The sequence below is a fragment of the Sinocyclocheilus rhinocerous genome, unplaced genomic scaffold (genome assembly GCF_001515625.1).
Source record: "Sinocyclocheilus rhinocerous isolate Xijiao unplaced genomic scaffold, SAMN03320098_v1.1 scaffold5757, whole genome shotgun sequence".
NCBI lineage: Eukaryota > Metazoa > Chordata > Actinopteri > Cypriniformes > Cyprinidae > Sinocyclocheilus > Sinocyclocheilus rhinocerous.
This window is the reverse complement of record NW_015626363.1, coordinates 113,327-133,380: the sequence shown is the minus strand read 5'-3', so window position 1 is coordinate 133,380 and position 20,054 is coordinate 113,327. Positions and strand designations below refer to the sequence as shown.

Below are 20,054 nucleotides of genomic sequence, written 5' to 3'. Positions count from 1 at the left end.
TTACGTTGATTACGTTCTGGGGTACTCTCCAAAATGGCGGAAGACGGTAACTCGGGAAGAAGAATTGTTGAATAAATTGTATATTAAATAATATTATTATTGTTTTCTTTGTGCACAAAAAGTATTCTCGAAGCGTCGTAAAATTACAGTTGAACCCCTGATGTCACATGGATTATTTTACTGATGTCCTTACTATGTTTCTGGATCTGGGAACATTGCAGTTGCATTGGGTCTCAGATTTTATCAAAAATATCCTAATTTGTGTTCCGAAGATGAACGAAGGTCTTACGGGTTTGGAACGACATGAGGGTGAGTAATTAATGACAGAATTTTCATTTTTGGGTGAACTAACCCTTTAAGCTAAAGTTGGTAGTTTTATATGTTGTTCCAGGGTTAGCATCATCTGAGGTCTTCTGGGGGGTTGGCATCATCTCTTCTCAGGTGTTCGGCCATCTCAGACCTTCGCAAGGGTTGAATTTAATATACATTTTAAATTATTTAATATACAAAAACAAATAATAACATTGTGACGAGTGCGGTGGGGCCGAGAGCCGTGGGAGCAGAGCGAGGCCGGTGGAGTTGAATGATAATGAGCGACACCTGCGCCACTCACCGGTCTCGAGTCCCACGGAGGAGCTCCAGAAGGATAAAAGGAGGAGTGACGACAGTGCAAGACGAGAAAGGACCAGGCCTGGACTTTTGTTGTGTTTTGTGTGCGGCAGTCGAACGAGAGGAGCTGCCGCTTTACTTTCATTTTGTGTTTATTTTATTATTAAATTGTTTAAAATGTTCGCCGGTTCCCGCCTCCTTCTTCCCGTAATTACGAACTGTGTTAAAACAGCACTTAAATTATTAAGTATAATAATTTTATATTAACATTAATATTAAAAAAAAACATTTTTGGGGTAAAATGTGACCTGGACATGATTTCGTGAGACTAAACCAATAGTTTGACACAGCAAACAAAGTTGATCCCTGTGTCTCACTGCTTCCATGTCTGTCTAGCCGTTCGTGATCCCACCCCTCTGTCTCGAGCAGGTCAGGGGGCTGAGTCGCATTCCTGGGAAAATGAAAACATGTCTCTCCTCTGGCAGGCATCAGGCAGCCCGATGGAGAAGTTGATGCCCGCTCAGAAGGGCCCGCGGGGCGTCAGCTCGACTTTACACTATCTGTCTGTCCAACAGCTGTCTATAGCCTTCTCCTCTGCCCAAAACATTTCCAAACATCTGAACATCTCACGAACATCTAAAGACTGACCCCATAATGCTGCTTAGAAAGTACAGCTGCTCACCAGCGTATGCTGCGTTTTGTACATTAGCTTAACAGAACAGTTCCCCCAAAAGTAAACATTTGCTGAAAATGTACTCACCCTCAGGCCATCCAAGATGTAGATGAGTTTGTTTCTTCATCAGATTTGGAGAGATGTAGCATTACATCACTTGCTCACCAATGGATGCTCTGCAGTGAATGGGTGCCGTCAGAATGAGAGTCCAAACAGCTGATAAAAACATCACAATAATCCACAAGTAATCCACACCACTCCAGTCCATCACTTAATGTCTTGAGAAGCCAAAAGCTGCATGTTTTTGTAAGAAATAATTCAGTCATTAAGATTTTAACTTTAAACCATTGCTTCTGGCTAAAATATGAGTCTTCTATCCATAATAACCCTTTCTCCAGTGATATGGTCATCTTGTCTGAAACAGGAGAGAAATCTGCACAGATCAAGCACAAGTCAAAACAGTCCAAATCAGTTTTAAACAAATATGTGGGTGGATTTTGATGTGAGAGACAACAGGGGATGGACCTTTTCACTGGAGGAAGCTTTATTATGGATTATGGGCTCATATTTTGGCCAGAAGGTACCAGTTTAATGTTAAAAATAAATGCATTAAAGATGGATTTGTTTCTAACAAACATGCAGTTTTTTACTTCACAAGACATTAATAAATGGACTGGAGTGGTGTGGATTTTATTTGTGGATTATTGTAATGTTTTTATCAGCTGTTTGGACTCTCATTCTGACGGCACCCATTCACTGCAGAGCATCCATTGGTGAGCAAGTGATGTAACGCTACATATCGCCAAATCAGTTTCCATAATGAAACAAATTCATCTACATCCTGGATCGTCTGAGGGTGAGTACACTGACAGCACATTTTCATTTTTGGGCGAACTATTTCTTCAAGATTTCCTTGTTCAACCAACACCAACTAGACCACCAAAGCAGCATAAATCAGCCTAACACAGCATTAAACCTCAAGGGTTGCGGATCTGTTCTGATTGGACAATACAGTGAATGCAAATGATAAACGGCAACTAACAATATAGTCATGCATACTTAGGACAGCAAAATAAATAAGCTTTTAAACTTAATGAATCATCTTTCAGCCCAATCAATCTCTACAGTATTTATGGCACTATTACACTCGCCACGTTGCACTGGAGGAAAAAAAAATCTGGTGTAGAAATAGGGATATGCCGGTATCAAATTTTCATGTTGCGATTAATTGCTCATGCTTTTATCACGGTATGCGGTGTTATCACGATATCGAAATTCAGTTTTAAAAAAGTGCTGTCATAATACAGTATAACAGGTTTAATAACTTTTTTCTTATAACAAAAATAACTGAACATTTAAATGCAATAAAGCAATACAGAAAAATGTATAAAGTTAAAAGTTTTACACAGATTAAAGTGCAAAAGAACTATAAAGACCAATAGGTATCACTTTACAATAAGACCTCATTAGTTAACCTAAGTTAATGCATTAACATTCACAATGACCAATAGCTACATTTGCTACAGAAGTTATTAATCTTAGTTAAAAAATACAAGTCTTAGTTCATGTTAGCTCATTAAATAACACAGCTGCAACTCTAGATTTGAACATCCTGTTATTAAATATTGGAATACCTAAGATTAATAATTGAATACAGGGTGGTCTCTTAGCTCTGTCGTCATTCATGACAATGGCTGCACATCTGCGCTGAGCAAACATGAGTTACGAGCAGATTACAATCCCTATTCAAACCCTGCGTAATCTTGGGTAATCAGCATCAGCCTACTGTGCAGTCCACCCATGTACCATAAAGCATATCATTAAGGTTTAGGGTTTATGGCTCGGTGCTTGTTCAGAGGATGACCTATTGACAAACAGACAGATTGCATGGCAACTACATCACCTCAATGTCATTTCCTGTCCCTGTGCAGAAGGGGTTTACTGTCTCGCAGGTTTAGCAACAGCACACTTTTTTAAGGAAGGCAAACACCTCAAAAATAAAACGAATACATTTAAAAAATGAAAATGTATTTTCAATTATTAATTATCAAATTCATTTATCTTTATAATAATGGTCCTTAACATAGGCTTCATTTTTGTTCTTTTGTTCTTCTTCTTCTTCTTTTTTTTTTGAGATTTTAATGACAATTTCATCTGCATTTCACATGACTGTGATTCAAAAATAGACATTAAAATTAAATAAATAAAATGTAGTACCGTATTGGCCTGAATATAAGACGACCCTGATTATAAGACGACCCCCCCTTTTTCCAGATGTACCTTTTGGAAAAAGGCTTTTTAAAAACCAAATCTTGTTTTTTCTCAGTAAAACACATTTTGTCTTCAATTATTTTCATATTGCATATTTTTCCTATTTTAATTTTTGTTTTGAAAGTATGGTAAAAACTGGTAAAATGTACCAACAATCACATTTAAAAAATATACACTTTTTGATATACCATAAAAAAAAAAAAAAAACAGGTAGTCCATCTGAATTAGGACATTTAGGCTATCCATCTAATAGTAGCCTTCCAAAATCTTATTAACAGTAGAAGTTAAATCTTACTGTAGTCTTCAAATCTGGGTACTGTCTTACGTTTTAAAATCACAAAGTGAGTTTGGTTCCATCAGGCTAACTTGACAGTCACGACTCATGCAGCTGTAAGGTTTTCTTTTTCTTTTGTTTTTACTCGCGATCTTTACAACACGCATTACATTACGTATTTCATGGCACACTCGTTTTATACGTATTTGGCGCCACCTATTGTTGTGGGTGTATTATTGACATGTCAAAGTCTAGACCCTGAATATAAGACGACCGCATTTTTTCATATGTATTTCCAAGAAAAAAACATTGTCTTATATTCGGGACAATACGGTACATCAGAGTGCGCACGCGTCTTTCACGCAGCATACAGGGGTGTTGTGCATTTTGACCAGTTGATGGGAAAAGTATTCTTAAAATGCATTCAAAATTCGGAATAATTTGTAATATATAATTATTCACGGTATTTAGAAGTGCCCACGATAACAATATCGTGCATATTCATTACCGTGATATATCGCATTACCGAATACAGGCACAAGTCTATGTAGAAACAATTTTCACTCAGAAATTACTAGTAAATTTCACAAAAAATTACAAAGAATTGGCAAGTAACACATTGAATTAAACATTAAAATTTGAAGTAGAAAGAAGGTAGAGAATATATGTAACAAATATGATATTTGTTTTAAAATTGATACATTTCCAGGTTTAATTTTAAGGACATCTTTGTTTATTTTTGCATGAAAAACAATTTCAATGTTGCATTTGGGTTACGTAACATCTAAGTCTTAAAAAAAAAACTGTTAAAAACCAACTTCGGTTGGATCATAGTGGTGTATATTCTTTGCATGATATTTTTGCAATCAGGATGCATGCGCGCATTCAGCACTTCCTCACATTTATAATGCAAGAATGGATTTTTTTTCTGGGAAGGAAATTGATCGAATATGACTGGAGGCATGGGAAAGTTTATCTTTTGATTTCTGTCGCTGTTGATGATTTGTGACTATTGCCATTAAATATTTCATTCAAGATGATTTGTTTACTCTGCCAAAAACACCAGGCTACATGACGAGTCTGCTGTCCCCTGAAACACCCCTTAGACTGATTCAGTTGGAAATTTTCTCCGCATTCCCTCCGTCTGGGTTCAAAGAAAACACAGGTGCACCCACTAACATCTGGTGAGTCTGAAAACACCACAAAACATGTTATGGTCTGCTGGGAACGACCACGGTGGAGGTCACCTGGATGACTACGTGATGTGAGCTACATCCTACTCCCTCGTGTAAGGTACAGTACACATGCATGATATTGAGTGTCACTGACAACTATTTAATTAAAATAATTACATTTATTTAAAATATTTACATTTAAAGAAATAATACTATTATAAACCAAAACAAAATATAAATGAAAACTGAAAATATAAAAATAAATCCTGAAAATATAAAAAAATAATTTTGACCCTCTAACTCTAGCACTTTCTATTCTATTTTTAATTCTACTTTATCTACATTTATATAATACATTTATAATACTTTATCTACATTACATTTGTATAATATATATATATATATATATACACACACCTTGCTACGTGTACTGCGTTAGGCTAACCGAGACTTGTCATTTGCACTTATATATTGTTGCTCTTTTGTTAGTTTTGACTGCTTTTATTGTCCTCATTTGTAAGTCGCTTTGGATAAAAGCGTCCGCTAAATGACTAAATGTAAATGTAAATGTAAAAATATAAAAACATTTTTTTTAAATAACACTAAAGTAAAACACTGTCAAGAACAAGTTTTAGTCATATTTAACACCAAAATCAAAACAATGAGATAAGAAATATATTTTGCTTAAAGTAAATGAAGCCTATTTTCAGCAACATTAATATATTTTGCATTCTGACATTATTTTTGACAATTAAGCAATTATTTTAAACACACACACATATATATATATATATTTTTTTTTAAATCAAGGCAACATGATGCATCATGTTCTATTTGTTTGTCCACTAAATGCAAAATGTCTTAAGTCAATAAATTCTTGAGAATTTGACTATAAATTCTTGACAATGCCACTATATGTATATCTAGTTCTGTAAATTACAAATTAGCAACTTTAGAAATTAACTAGTGATAATCAAAGAAAATTCTGCTATATTAGCTTGTGAAGTACATTCTAAGCAACATAATGTGCACAATGCTCGACGATGAACAAACAATTAAATGATGAGCTCTCAAAATCAACATATAACAAATAACCAGTGAAGACAAAATAACAATAACAGCAGCAGCACAAATAAAGTCAGCAAACAGCAAATCAATAATCCTATAACACGAACTGCATAATTTACACAAACTCCATTTGATTCACGCTGCAATGTATTCTGGGAGCTCACAAGCCATTAATAAATCAGCAATATTATTCAATATGAAATTGTTTGCACAACTCTATTTGAGACAACATTCAGCAGAATATTGTTTATATAGCAGGTGTCTTTATGTAGATTTGCATAAATTCAGGTCTCTGTGACTCAAAAAAGCCTATGTCAGGGATAACTCTTTTTTTTTTTTTTTTACAGTTTTTTTACGCTAATTTGCCATTTATGTCACACTTTTATCCAAAACAACTTACAGGTACCTGTGCACTGACCTAAGGTGGAGTGTTTTCACATAATTTATGGATCAACTCGTGCAGGGCTTGAACCTACAACCTTTGGGTGACCAGCCCAGATATTTCACCTTTCAATGGCTTTTCATAAAGTGCACGATGCCTGTCAGCTGTCATAAATATTGACTGACTGTAACTTTTCATTTCCTCTATAGTCTGAGATTAAATGTCAGGACCCCCATTATGAAAGTGTTAAATCCAGAAATCGTAACAGTATCAGTTTAGCTCAAAAATACACTTGATAATTTAGTCAATTAAGCATTTCATGCAAACACACACTGTAAGTTTATTAGCAGCAGCAATGACATGTTACTCAATAACAATCTAAACTTGCACAACAACCCTCTAGATCTAAAAAGAGTAGTGAAAAGAATCTAAAACACTGAAAGCATGTCAAAGTTTTTAGTATATGTGGCTTTATACTGTACTCTGCAGCACGCCAACAGGAAAGCCAGCTTTAATGAAAACACACCGTAATAATAAATCTAGTTTTACATCACACAACACAATCAAGCCTCACATTTCACACTAGTTGTGCGTTTATTTACCTTTTCGCGTCTTGTTCCTTGTTTCTCCATCCTGTCCTACTTTAGTATCCAACTGTTTCAAACTTTCATCCCATGATACTTCACACGCTCCGAATCCATGAGAAAAAAGCCTGGTTTCCCCGAATAAAGCGTCTTCAGATTCAGATCGCGTGTTGATGCACGGTGCTTGCAGAAACAGCTCTTCAGAAAACAGTTATTCCAGAGGAAAGTTCGCCATGTTGTTCTTCTCTCTCTCCTCCGGGTTAGAGGAGGCGGTTCACTTCAGATGCTTTCAGTAGTTCAGGGCTTCAGTTACTATTTATGACATCAGACGGGAGTTGAGTTACCTACTGCGACTAGTTACTAGACCTGGATCTAGGGATGTAACAGTATGAACATTTCTTATCACGATTATAGTGACCAAAATGATCACGGTTATCAGTATTATCACGGTATTGTTAAAATGTGCTGGAGATGTTCAAAAAGTAATGACACATAAATCACTTCACCAAGTTTTATATCTAAAAATCAACAAACAACAAATAAAATGAGATTTTGTTTGCATAACTAAAACAATAACATTACCAATGATGTCCGGAAGTCTCTGTAAATCCACTCGCTGACAGCAGGTGGCGCTTATGGAAAAGCTGAATTAGAGCTGTTTCCCGTAACCTTCGTGGAAAAAGCAGTATTGCGATTACGAACACTTCCTTTAGGTATTACATGGAGCATGAGTTGTTCAAATTGCGGTAATCTTATACGGTTTTAATGATAATTAAAAGACAAAACGGTAATACTAACCGTGGGGGATTTTATCATGATTTATCGTCAAAACGGTAATCGTTACATCCCTACCTGGATCACTAGCTGCACTTCACTGACTGTGGCATCTTTCGTAACGTTTAGTCTGTGAAATTATTGACCTATTACATTAGGCTAAATTTAACCCTTTCTCAATAAAAATATGTTCACAATAATGTTTCACCACAGATTTCTTATACCAAAATGTAGATTTGTGTCAGGTTATGTATGACTTGTGAGTTTTCCCCCATTGACTCTTAATGTAGGCTACATAAGCTGTTTCATAAGAGCATTTGTATTGCTATTGTTTTCCCATTGCAAGTTTTTTGCTGCTTTGTTGAGTTGAAACGGACTTTATAAGCGTTTCCGTTCAGGAACTCGAGGTCTCTGCAGTTTAGTGTGCATCCTGATGCATTTCTTATATAATCTGACTGGAGAGTCTTTCCTCTTGGAGCGTTTAGGGTTCATCCTCTTGAGTTTGCGCTTGAAGTCCACTAGATGTCGCCCTCCTGTCATGTCTTTCCTCCAGTTTTGGATGAGCTGTGCTTCTGGTGGATGAGTTGAGCAACTAAATAGAAGAGACACCACAAAGATTGTTTTTTTTGTTTTTGTTTCATGGTTTACTCATCAGAAACAATTTGATTAACTGTCCATTCTTTAAACTATTGTTTGCGTTACATTATTCTTTGTTTAGTAAATATGTTCTCATTCACAGCACATTGTACCACAAATGTAGGCACAATTAATCTGAATCAGCCAACTTTTGAGTTACCACCCCAGATATTTAATTATAATGTCTATACCAACCTTTGTCCATTGAGACAGTTCTCAGACTGTGGCAGGGTGAAGCAGAATTGTGAAACGAGATCCATCAAAAGCAAATGCACAGGGTCAGTTTCATCCAGTTGCTTGGACAAGATCTTTTGGACGAGCCTGAGAAAGCAATACGTGTCAGTAGATAGTAGAGAAAAATCCTGCTTAAATTAACCCAAAACCAGCCTAAATGTTCTAGACTTGCTTAAAGGAATAGTTCACCCAAAAATGAAAATTAGCTGAAAATGTACCCTCAGGGCATCCACGATGGTGTTTCTTCATGGGAACAGATTTGGAGAAATGTAGCATTGCATCACTTGCTCACCAATGGATCCTCTGCAGTGAATGGGTGCCGTCAGAATGAGAGTCTGATAAAAACATCACAATAATCCACAAATAATCTTAACGACTCCAGTCCATCAGTTAATGTCTTGTGAAGAGAAAAGCTGCATGTTTGTAATAAACAAACCCATCATTAAGCCATTTTAGCTTTAACTGTTGCTTCTGGCCAAAATATGAGTCCATAATCCATATTAACGCTTTCTCACAACGTCTCCTCTCACATCAAAATCCACCGACATGTTTGTTTAGATCTGTTTTGGACTGTTTTTGCTTGTAAACAGTCCTTGATCTGTTCATATTTCTCTCCTGATTCAGACCAGATTACTTTTCCACTAGAGAAAGCAATATTATGAATAAAAGACTCATTTGAAGTTAAAAATGTCTTAATGATGGATTTGTTTCTTACAAAAATGCAGCTTTTCACTTCACAAGACATTAACTGATGGACTGGAGTGGTGTGGATTACTTGTGGATTATTGTGATGTTTTTATCAGCTGTTTGGACTCTCATTCTGACGGCACCCATTCACTGCAGAGCATCCATTGCTGAGCAAGTGATGGAATGCTACATTTCTTCAAATCTGATGAAGAAACAAACTCATCTTCATCTTGGATGGCCCGAAGGTGAGCAAATTTTAAGTGAATTTTCATTTTTGAGTGAAATGTTTGCGCATCCCTAGTAGAGAGATGGTGTTGGTATCATTGGAATCTGGGTGGATATACTGTATTGAATGTGTATTCACCTGGCAGTACAGTTACAGTGGTAAAGGGTTCTCATGCCAGGGTTTCGTAGACCGAATTTCTCCTGTAAAGCAGGGATCTGTAGATGGCATGAATCCAGGTCTCTGTAGAGCTCACACATCTCAAACTTGCCTATGAAACCAAAAAAAAAAAAGAATGAAGCTTTTACAAGATTCCCAATTTGGTCAATTTACAACAGATCTGATATGAGTAATATTTAGCTCACCTTTTTGTGGTCTGTCTGTTATTTTTGGTGCGTCTGTTGGAAGAACGGAAGCTTCAGATTTCCGGGACTGCTGTGTTGTAACAGATGGCTCTGGGGATGTCGAAACTGGACTCGGTTCTTCACTGTTGCTCCTGGAATCTTGTATAGTAAGTGATTCTTCTGTGTTTCTGGTGACCTGGTTTTGTCCCAGAGTGATCGCTTGGTGAAAACTCGTTTCCAGCGTCTCCAGGTCTTGTTCAGGGAGTGTGTCGGTGTAGTTTGCTGCATCTTTCACCACAGCGTATTGAGCAAGTTCATAAATTGCACACCTGCCAATGAGAAAAACAAGGTTCTGTGACTGTGTGCACAACATTATGTGCTCAGAGATTACAGTATGTACAAATCACACTAAAGTGCCAAGTTTTCAGAGAGAACCATTTCCAAAGTTCAACAAGGTTTTTGCTTGTTTTGTGTCTGACATTGAAAGATTTTTAAACCTTTTGAATTTTAACCTAAAATTCAATTGTATAAAATAAAATTATGTATTGTTTTGCTTTTTTGTTTTTAGTTTTGTTTTTTTATTTGAGGTGTGTGCACACATCCAACCATTTTTTTAAAGAAATTAATACTTTTATTCAGCAAGGATGCATTACAGTGATCAAAAGTGACAGTGAAATCATTTATAATGTTACAAAAGATTCAATTTTGATTTTTCTATTCATCAGTAAATCCTGGAATAAAATACAGTATATCACTGTTTCCACAAAAATATGAAGCAGCACAACTCTTTTCAACATTGATAATAATCAGAAATGTTTCTTGAGCAGCAAATCAGCATATTAGAATGATTTCTGAAGAATCATGTGACACTGAAGACTGGAGTAATGATGCTGAAAATTCAGCTTTGCATCAGGAATAGTAAATTATATTTTAATATGTATTCAAACAGAAAAGAGTTATTTTAAATTGTAATAATATTTAACAATTTTCCCACATTTTTGATCAAATAAATGCAGCCTTGGTGAGCATAAGATCATTTTTTCAAGAACAGTAGTGTAGAAATCACTCTAACATGCCAGGTTTTTGGTTCAAATAATTTTTAGTGTTAAAAGTTAATACCTTCATCATTGCTTTTATTTTATGAAAAGTGAGAATGTTTCGCAAACAGAAAAGTGCTGAGTCAAATGAAACCGAATACATACATGCCCCACCACGTTCTCTTGGCGCACTGCATCCGCTGAGAGAACTCAAAGCAGCGCATCTTTAGCACGTTGAAGTATCCGTAGCCCACAAGGTTGGACATGGTATTATTAACACCCAGGAGACAGCGGCGGAACCTGGATGGATATCACAAGACCTGATTACAATGTCATAAGATACAGTAATCCGAGACGCTCGCTCAGTGAAATAACTCTCTGGTTATGTTGGACATGTCTCATGTTACTCAACTGAACATTATGGAATGAATGTTCAGTGCTGGTAGTCTCAACATTTCCCGCTCTAATGAATAAAGCAGGACATACCTGTTGTCACAGTCACAGTGTGATAAAGTGAAGATGTTCGTGTTGAAGACACCGTGATCGTATGAAAAAGAGGCGATGGTGTCTTTACAGTGGTCGTGTTCTCTGCAGCATTTATCCGTATCTTCAAAGACACCTGCAGAAGACAAGTGAACAGGTAAGGATTTTTCCTTTTTTTTTTTCTTTTCAAATTCAATTAAATTAACCAGTTTAATTTACAACTTACCTTAATGTAAATATTTTTACCTTAAATTAAATTTTAGTTTAATATACACTGGGGTTCAAAAGTTTGGGGCCACTTGTGAAAATGCTTCTATTTATATTTTATCTAATTTAAAAGAAAACAGTACAAATTAAATTATGAGAATTTTTGGAAAAAAATATTTATATTAATATTTTATTATTAGAATTAACATAGCAATTAGTACATTTTACAGACATATATATATATATATATAATTCGAAATATTTGCAATTAGAAATAATAAAATTAAAATGTTGATAGATTGATTGATTGATATAATCCGACTTACCCAGGTCAACAAAGGCCATAGCCTTATTTCCTGAGCCACACCACAGAGTCCCTGGAATCATCCATGCTCGCTTTGAGCGGTGCAGCATCTGTCTGGAACTTTCTCCACTGTCCTGGCGCTCAAATCCATCAGGCTCAACGCTCCTCAGGTCCCTGGCCCTCCGTACAGATGCTGTAAATTCCTCTGTAATGCCTGCAGCCTCACAGGGGCCGTGAGGTTCAATCAGCTCCCTGATGTCAAAGCGTTCATCAAGGGTCTTTGAGAAAGAACTGTCTTCCCAGCATCTGGACAGGTAACTCTCAATCACAGATTGCTCATCACTTGTTATGCAGCTAAAAAGGCTGTTGTTTTTGTTCCAGATGCTGTCATACAAGAGAAGAGACGTCCGAGTCCTTCGGAGAAATGCATACTGTGTTTGCCCATCTGAAGCGGATCTAGTCCAAATGCAGAACGTGTCAGCACTGAAACAAGCATGAAACAGCATGAAAAGGTACAGAATTGCCTGTAAAAGGTGTTTGCTTTGCATTTTTATGGCAAAATTAATAATTGTACAGCAATTGTGTGTATTTTTAGAATGAATGAATAGCCAGAGGTGCTGCAGGGTAACTGGGTTTTTAACCCCTCATCTCTGGCAAAGATTGCGCCTCAACCCCGCCTTATTTATACTCCGTATGTGGGATCTTCCTTGCATCGTGGCTCATGGCCACATCAGAGCAGACAGGGTGGGATGACACAAGGGGGTGTGTCTTTGGTAAATACAGGCTTGGAAGCACAGATGTCTGCACACACATGTACATAAAAGATGTAAATCAGATCATAAACCCTCCCCGTTTCCTGGGTTCACACGAGTATAATTATCTCTCTGGCTGATCACTATCATTTTTTATTAGTGTCAACAATGCCCTCAGCAGTAAACATTTAATATCTCATTACTCATGATGAAATGATTTTTTACAACGTGACAAAAAGATTCAAACTCCACGTGGGAGGAGAAAGAAACATGCGATCCAAAACCATTACATTTATGTGTTCAGGTTAAATTAGGTCAGCATTTGCATTCTGTGCATTACTATATTAAAGTTTTATTAAAAATCATTAAGTGCTTATTTATTTAGCATGCTGTCTGCACATAAATTGAATTTTTTTTAGCAGTCTTAAATATTTATTACTAGCCACAAACCATATTTTGCATTTATTTATGCAAAAAAAGTCCCTAAAATAATTTATTTTTATTGCATATTAATAACTAACATATTCCTTACAGGCAATTCCTTTCTCTCGGTTAAACTGCAGCTGTCACAAAATCATAAAGAAAAAATTTTCATTCTGCTGACTTAATGTCCAGAATATTTCACATGTTAGAACATCAAGTTAAAAAAAATATATAATAATTACTTCAGCCATGCTATATAAATTTGATATCACATTTTCCACTTTGATAAAGCACAAATTGCTCATGTCAGTGAGTTTCAGATTAATATTGCATTTTAAATCATGTATTGTCTTTCAGTTCCTAACAAAGTTACCAGCCAACTGGCCAAATTATATGGCAATTTTTATCTGGGACTTGGCGAGTGTTTACATGAGGATGCAAAGGTCACACGAGTTTGTTGTACGTGTCCGCCCGCGCTGATTGGCGCAGAGCTCGCCTGATTCGCACAAAGTTTCTGCCCTGTCACCATTGGATGCGGTCCTAATCCGTTAACCATTACAGCACTTTTATTGCTGGTACTTCCACCGGTAAATGTAATTCCAGCATCCGTCAAATTAGGAAAAACACAAGCTCGAGGAAACTGAAGAAAATTACAAGATCGCTATCAAATTAGAAGTTAAAAATGTTTTCTTTCAGCAATTACTTTACTAAAAGGTAGAATGCTCTCAGGGGAATACTTACACTGGCTGTTAGCTCAATTTGGAATAATTGCAATTACGCCATTACAGTCAAAACTGGAATGAGCTGGAATTTCTTCGGTGCAGGGTAATGGATATTCATTCAAAACAGCCTTTAGAAAGACATAAAATAGACTCATTCTGAAAATGAGAAACGAGTTAGCATAATATGTTGAGTGAGGGTATTTTTATGTTATTGAAAGTGATGCGTGTTATTTCTGCACCATTGGTGCCCTCAACAAGAATTGAAAAAATTATGTTTTCCAACAGGTTTCCCAAACACTGCCACTGGTCAGCAAACAGATAGCTCCGCCTCCAAACTTACGCCACTGGTTGAGTCACTAGGCGCGTTTCCATTACCCTTCAAATTGCACAAATTGAAATTGCGAATTGAAAATATGCCTAATGGAAACGCGTAAATTTCGCAAAAACGCCCATTTATCGCAAAAACGTTTTTATGCTCACATGAGATGGTTTTTCAGGCAATGCGAAAAAGGAATAATTCGCAAAACTGCAATGGAAACGTTTTTTTCGCATTTACAGGTCACATGGCGTATGTAAAAAGTCATATGATCATTCTTCGATGTACTATAACCTCCAAGAAACACTTCATACGTGGCGGCGCTCCAGTATAAGGGGCTTTCCCTAATGTTAATGCTTAGATAATTTACACTGCACACGTCTGCGGTGCAGTGTGGCTCTGATACGGTCACTGAAGCTGATTGCAGCCACTCAATGCTTGTGATTATTCCAGCCACGCCACGCACGTTTCTGAAGCAGATCTCTGTGCTGCTACTGTAAAGATACACGCATACGCCTCCTTTTAATAAATATAGCCAAAATCCGTTGCCACGACTTATCGCGAGAGGCAAACGGTTACGTTTTAGTCGCATAACATTGGTTAATGGAAACGCCGTCATTTCGCAATACTTTTTTATCGACATTTATCAAATATCGCCAAAGTTTTGCGCAAATCTGTAATGGAAACGCACCTACGTTGCCGTATCAACCAACCAAGAGGTTTAAACAAACAGAATAATGTTCTGATAGTGTGATAGACTGTCAATGTTTACATTTTCAGGTAAACCACCCTACTTACAGGAAACATAGTTTTTTTTGTCATAGAAATGGCCTTATACGGTGCTTCAGTGATGGCGTACCAGCTGGATATTTCGAATAGGATTTTTCCATCGGCTTTTGGATTATTGTACAAAATATGCTCTGTAATGAACAAAAGTTTATGATTCTTACAAGTGTTCTTCAACAAGGTAGTCTTCACAAATTAACATAACTTCTATGTTTTTTGAAGCATAAATACAGTTGCCAGAAGCTAAACATGGGCTATAAATGAACTACACCACAGTTACGACTTCAGCGTCACCACCATGAAGCTTCCAGCAACTCTGTCTTCATTTAAATGAACATTTTCCTGAAAGTTTGCCTTGAATAGTTTGCAAGAGCGTGATTAAAGGTATAAAAGCAGACTAGTGAGTAGATGAGTTTACCTGTTTGGCTTGTAGATGATTAATGCATTTATAGACTCTTGTTAGCAACGGCCTTTCTCATGACTAGCAAAAGCTTGGAATAAAACATGAAAATATCTCAAGCGTGTTGTGTTTAAGACCACAGATCTTATTTAAGGCATTTAACCAAATACCCCATTAAAAACCCCATTGACTTCACGGCAATGAAATCAGTAATATAAGTTTGAAATTAGTCAATATTTTTGCGATTCATTTTGGTGCCACTACGATTTCAACATACTTTTCTAAACGAAATAGCTAAACGAAAATACAAACATTTAGGTCTAATCAGAAAAAAAAGCAAAGTAGTGTCTTGTCAACTTGTAGGGAACATTGGGTTAATCTCTTACATAATGATGTAAGTAAACATGATGGCAATAGATGAAAGACCCAGGGGAGTCTTAATTCCTCATCACTGTTCGAAGGTCAAAGCTTTGGGAATGATTTTAAAGAACATGACCTTAAGAGATAGTATACTAACATTAGACACAACACCAAAAAGCCAGCCCTCGCATGACACCTCGAACCAGAGATGTATAGAGTTCACCTGATGACCTTTGTTCCAGTTCTAGAAAAATACATAAGCAGTTCACGTCACTGATTCAGAGGCAATAGCTGAGAACACTTTATTGGGTATTAACAACACTTGTAAACATGTTACAGAAATAAATTCAAACTTAACAATGATAATAACGTATAATTAGGGAACACGTCCATGAATTCCATGCACATAACAACAGGACATTTCCATATGTAGTTGATGCAATATTGAACTTCAACAACCTGTCATTTACTGGATATAACTCTAATACTTTTCTAAACTTTATAGTCACAATTTGTTTTACACAGTCTTTCTCATCTGTGACATACTGATTGAAACAAACATAAATTAATAATAGACATATGCAAGGGCAGCGTATATTTCTAATGCCAAATAAATGGTATTGTATTGTGCATTGAACTGGTTTTACATGAGTAAAGTCCATTTTCCCAATGTCCTTGAGTATATGTGGTTGCAGGGTTTGATGACTAATATATTTGCGTCACTGAATCTGTATTCATGAGGTTTTGTTCTTTAAGGCATTTACTGAGTGAAAAAATATCATACACTGTCTTTTTCCCACCAAAAAACAAAGTAACTGGGTTTTCTAGGTTTTTCTCGGTTGGACCACTACAGCTCATCACAGGGTTTCAGGAGAGGCAAAGACAAAGGCTTTTTTTTCTGAATGAAAAGAAAACATTATCAGCAGTTCGAGCTTGTAAGCGAGATTACTTTTTTGGAAGATGGAACCGTATACGGTCATCTTTGGAGATACAACACCTCAGTCATCCGCCTCAACGTTGTTTTGATTCAACAGAACATGCCAGCGTTCGATCTTCTTGTCCTTGTTCTTGAGACATTCATACCAGTGCTTCAGACTTTCGCCTTTAGCTGTGATACCAAGCTGGCAGCCACCTGTGTGGAAAAGACACATGAAAAGCTTAAATGAACAGTTCACCTAAAAATGAAAATTTGCTGAAAACGTATTCACCCTTAGTTTCTTCATGAGAACAGATTTGGAGAAATGTAGCATTCCACCACTTGCTCACCAATGGATGCTCTGCAGTGAATGGGTGCCGTCAGAATGACAGTCCAAACAGCTGATAAAAACATCACAATAATCCACACCACTCCAGTCCATCAATTAACATTTTGTTAAGTGAAAAGCTGCATGTTTGTGAGAAACAAATCCATCATTACAGTGTTTTAACGAATTGTCACTTCTGGTCAAAATTCTCATAATCTATAATAACACTTCCTCCAGTGAAAAACTATGGTTTATTCCAGCCGTGCCACGCACGTTTCTGAAGCGGCTCTCTTTGCTGCTTCTGTAAAGATACACGCATACGCCTCCTTTTAATAAATATAGCCAAAATCCGTTGCCACGACTTATCGCGAGAGGCAAACGGTTACGTTTTAGTCGCATAACATTGGTTAATGGAAACGCCGTCATTTCGCAATACTTTTTTATCGACATTTATCAAATATCGCCAAAGTTTTGCGCAAATCTGTAATGGAAACGCACCTACGTTGCCGTATCAACCAACCAAGAGGTTTAAACAAACAGAATAATGTTCTGATAGTGTGATAGACTGTCAATGTTTACATTTTCAGGTAAACCACCCTACTTACAGGAAACATAGTTTTTTTTGTCATAGAAATGGCCTTATACGGTGCTTCAGTGATGGCGTACCAGCTGGATATTTCGAATAGGATTTTTCCATCGGCTTTTGGATTATTGTACAAAATATGCTCTGTAATGAACAAAAGTTTATGATTCTTACAAGTGTTCTTCAACAAGGTAGTCTTCACAAATTAACATAACTTCTATGTTTTTTGAAGCATAAATACAGTTGCCAGAAGCTAAACATGGGCTATAAATGAACTACACCACAGTTACGACTTCAGCGTCACCACCATGAAGCTTCCAGCAACTCTGTCTTCATTTAAATGAACATTTTCCTGAAAGTTTGCCTTGAATAGTTTGCAAGAGCGTGATTAAAGGTATAAAAGCAGACTAGTGAGTAGATGAGTTTACCTGTTTGGCTTGTAGATGATTAATGCATTTATAGACTCTTGTTAGCAACGGCCTTTCTCATGACTAGCAAAAGCTTGGAATAAAACATGAAAATATCTCAAGCGTGTTGTGTTTAAGACCACAGATCTTATTTAAGGCATTTAACCAAATACCCCATTAAAAACCCCATTGACTTCACGGCAATGAAATCAGTAATATAAGTTTGAAATTAGTCAATATTTTTGCGATTCATTTTGGTGCCACTACGATTTCAACATACTTTTCTAAACGAAATAGCTAAACGAAAATACAAACATTTAGGTCTAATCAGAAAAAAAAGCAAAGTAGTGTCTTGTCAACTTGTAGGGAACATTGGGTTAATCTCTTACATAATGATGTAAGTAAACATGATGGCAATAGATGAAAGACCCAGGGGAGTCTTAATTCCTCATCACTGTTCGAAGGTCAAAGCTTTGGGAATGATTTTAAAGAACATGACCTTAAGAGATAGTATACTAACATTAGACACAACACCAAAAAGCCAGCCCTCGCATGACACCTCGAACCAGAGATGTATAGAGTTCACCTGATGACCTTTGTTCCAGTTCTAGAAAAATACATAAGCAGTTCACGTCACTGATTCAGAGGCAATAGCTGAGAACACTTTATTGGGTATTAACAACACTTGTAAACATGTTACAGAAATAAATTCAAACTTAACAATGATAATAACGTATAATTAGGGAACACGTCCATGAATTCCATGCACATAACAACAGGACATTTCCATATGTAGTTGATGCAATATTGAACTTCAACAACCTGTCATTTACTGGATATAACTCTAATACTTTTCTAAACTTTATAGTCACAATTTGTTTTACACAGTCTTTCTCATCTGTGACATACTGATTGAAACAAACATAAATTAATAATAGACATATGCAAGGGCAGCGTATATTTCTAATGCCAAATAAATGGTATTGTATTGTGCATTGAACTGGTTTTACATGAGTAAAGTCCATTTTCCCAATGTCCTTGAGTATATGTGGTTGCAGGGTTTGATGACTAATATATTTGCGTCACTGAATCTGTATTCATGAGGTTTTGTTCTTTAAGGCATTTACTGAGTGAAAAAATATCATACACTGTCTTTTTCCCACCAAAAAACAAAGTAACTGGGTTTTCTAGGTTTTTCTCGGTTGGACCACTACAGCTCATCACAGGGTTTCAGGAGAGGCAAAGACAAAGGCTTTTTTTTCTGAATGAAAAGAAAACATTATCAGCAGTTCGAGCTTGTAAGCGAGATTACTTTTTTGGAAGATGGAACCGTATACGGTCATCTTTGGAGATACAACACCTCAGTCATCCGCCTCAACGTTGTTTTGATTCAACAGAACATGCCAGCGTTCGATCTTCTTGTCCTTGTTCTTGAGACATTCATACCAGTGCTTCAGACTTTCGCCTTTAGCTGTGATACCAAGCTGGCAGCCACCTGTGTGGAAAAGACACATGAAAAGCTTAAATGAACAGTTCACCTAAAAATGAAAATTTGCTGAAAACGTATTCACCCTTAGTTTCTTCATGAGAACAGATTTGGAGAAATGTAGCATTCCACCACTTGCTCACCAATGGATGCTCTGCAGTGAATGGGTGCCGTCAGAATGACAGTCCAAACAGCTGATAAAAACATCACAATAATCCACACCACTCCAGTCCATCAATTAACATTTTGTTAAGTGAAAAGCTGCATGTTTGTGAGAAACAAATCCATCATTACAGTGTTTTAACGAATTGTCACTTCTGGTCAAAATTCTCATAATCTATAATAACACTTCCTCCAGTGAAAAACTCAATTTTGTCCTTTCACATCAAACTCCACCCACATATTTGTTTAGAGCTGTTTTGGACTGTGTTGACTTGTAAATGGTGCTTGATGTGTGCATATTTCTCTCCAGATTCAGACGAGACGACTGGATAGAGGACTCGTATTTTGGCCTGAAGCACAAATTTGAAGTTAAAAACATCTTAATGATGGATTTGTTTCAAACACGCAGCTTTTTGCTTCACAAGACATTAATTGATGGACTGGAGTG

The 20,054-nt window shown here is 36.6% G+C and overlaps 3 protein-coding genes and 1 long non-coding RNA gene across 4 annotated transcripts in view; 1 reads left to right on the top strand and 3 right to left on the bottom strand.

Annotated features, from left to right (window-relative positions):
- Nucleotides 1–7,415, bottom strand: part of LOC107712175 (tetratricopeptide repeat protein 28-like) — an 18,091-nt gene extending 10,676 nt beyond the window's left edge. The window contains exon 1 of the mRNA XM_016517332.1: nucleotides 7,055–7,415. Coding sequence (XP_016372818.1) covers nucleotides 7,055–7,084 — 30 coding nt within the window. The 5' untranslated portion in view covers nucleotides 7,085–7,415. The remainder of the gene's footprint in view (nucleotides 1–7,054) is intronic.
- A 544-nt stretch (nucleotides 7,416–7,959) lies between these two features.
- pla2g3 (phospholipase A2 group III) lies at nucleotides 7,960–12,665 on the bottom strand. Its single transcript, XM_016517253.1, has 7 exons — nucleotides 11,988–12,665; nucleotides 11,458–11,590; nucleotides 11,137–11,271; nucleotides 9,956–10,263; nucleotides 9,732–9,861; nucleotides 8,642–8,767; nucleotides 7,960–8,402 (listed from the first exon to the last, which is right to left on the bottom strand). Exons 1-7 carry the CDS (start codon nucleotides 12,511–12,513, stop codon nucleotides 8,189–8,191), a joined length of 1,572 nt encoding a protein of 523 aa, XP_016372739.1. The 5' UTR covers nucleotides 12,514–12,665; the 3' UTR covers nucleotides 7,960–8,188.
- The window catches only part of LOC107712135 (uncharacterized), a 9,145-nt gene continuing 1,294 nt past the window's right edge, over nucleotides 12,204–20,054 (top strand). Inside the window, exons 1-2 of the long non-coding RNA XR_001636767.1 lie at nucleotides 12,204–12,279; nucleotides 12,347–12,477. This is a non-coding gene — a long non-coding RNA (uncharacterized LOC107712135). The remainder of the gene's footprint in view (nucleotides 12,280–12,346; nucleotides 12,478–20,054) is intronic.
- The window catches only part of LOC107712120 (rabphilin-3A-like), a 16,150-nt gene continuing 14,713 nt past the window's right edge, over nucleotides 18,618–20,054 (bottom strand). Inside the window, exon 16 of the mRNA XM_016517265.1 lies at nucleotides 18,618–19,453. Coding sequence (XP_016372751.1) covers nucleotides 19,320–19,453 — 134 coding nt within the window. The 3' untranslated portion in view covers nucleotides 18,618–19,319. The remainder of the gene's footprint in view (nucleotides 19,454–20,054) is intronic.

Excerpts from the sequence above, each read along its gene's own strand:
- pla2g3 (XM_016517253.1), bottom strand. The coding sequence starts at position 12,513 with ATGCAAAGCAAACACCTTTTACAGGCAATTCTGTACCTTTTCATGCTG. Across the intron at positions 10,264-11,136 it reads AAGAGAACGTGGTGGGGCAT|GTGTGCAATTTATGAACTTG; the intron begins GTATGTATTCGG and ends TCTCATTGGCAG. Across the intron at positions 8,768-9,731 it reads CACTGTAACTGTACTGCCAG|GCTCGTCCAAAAGATCTTGT; the intron begins GTGAATACACAT and ends TTGCTTTCTCAG.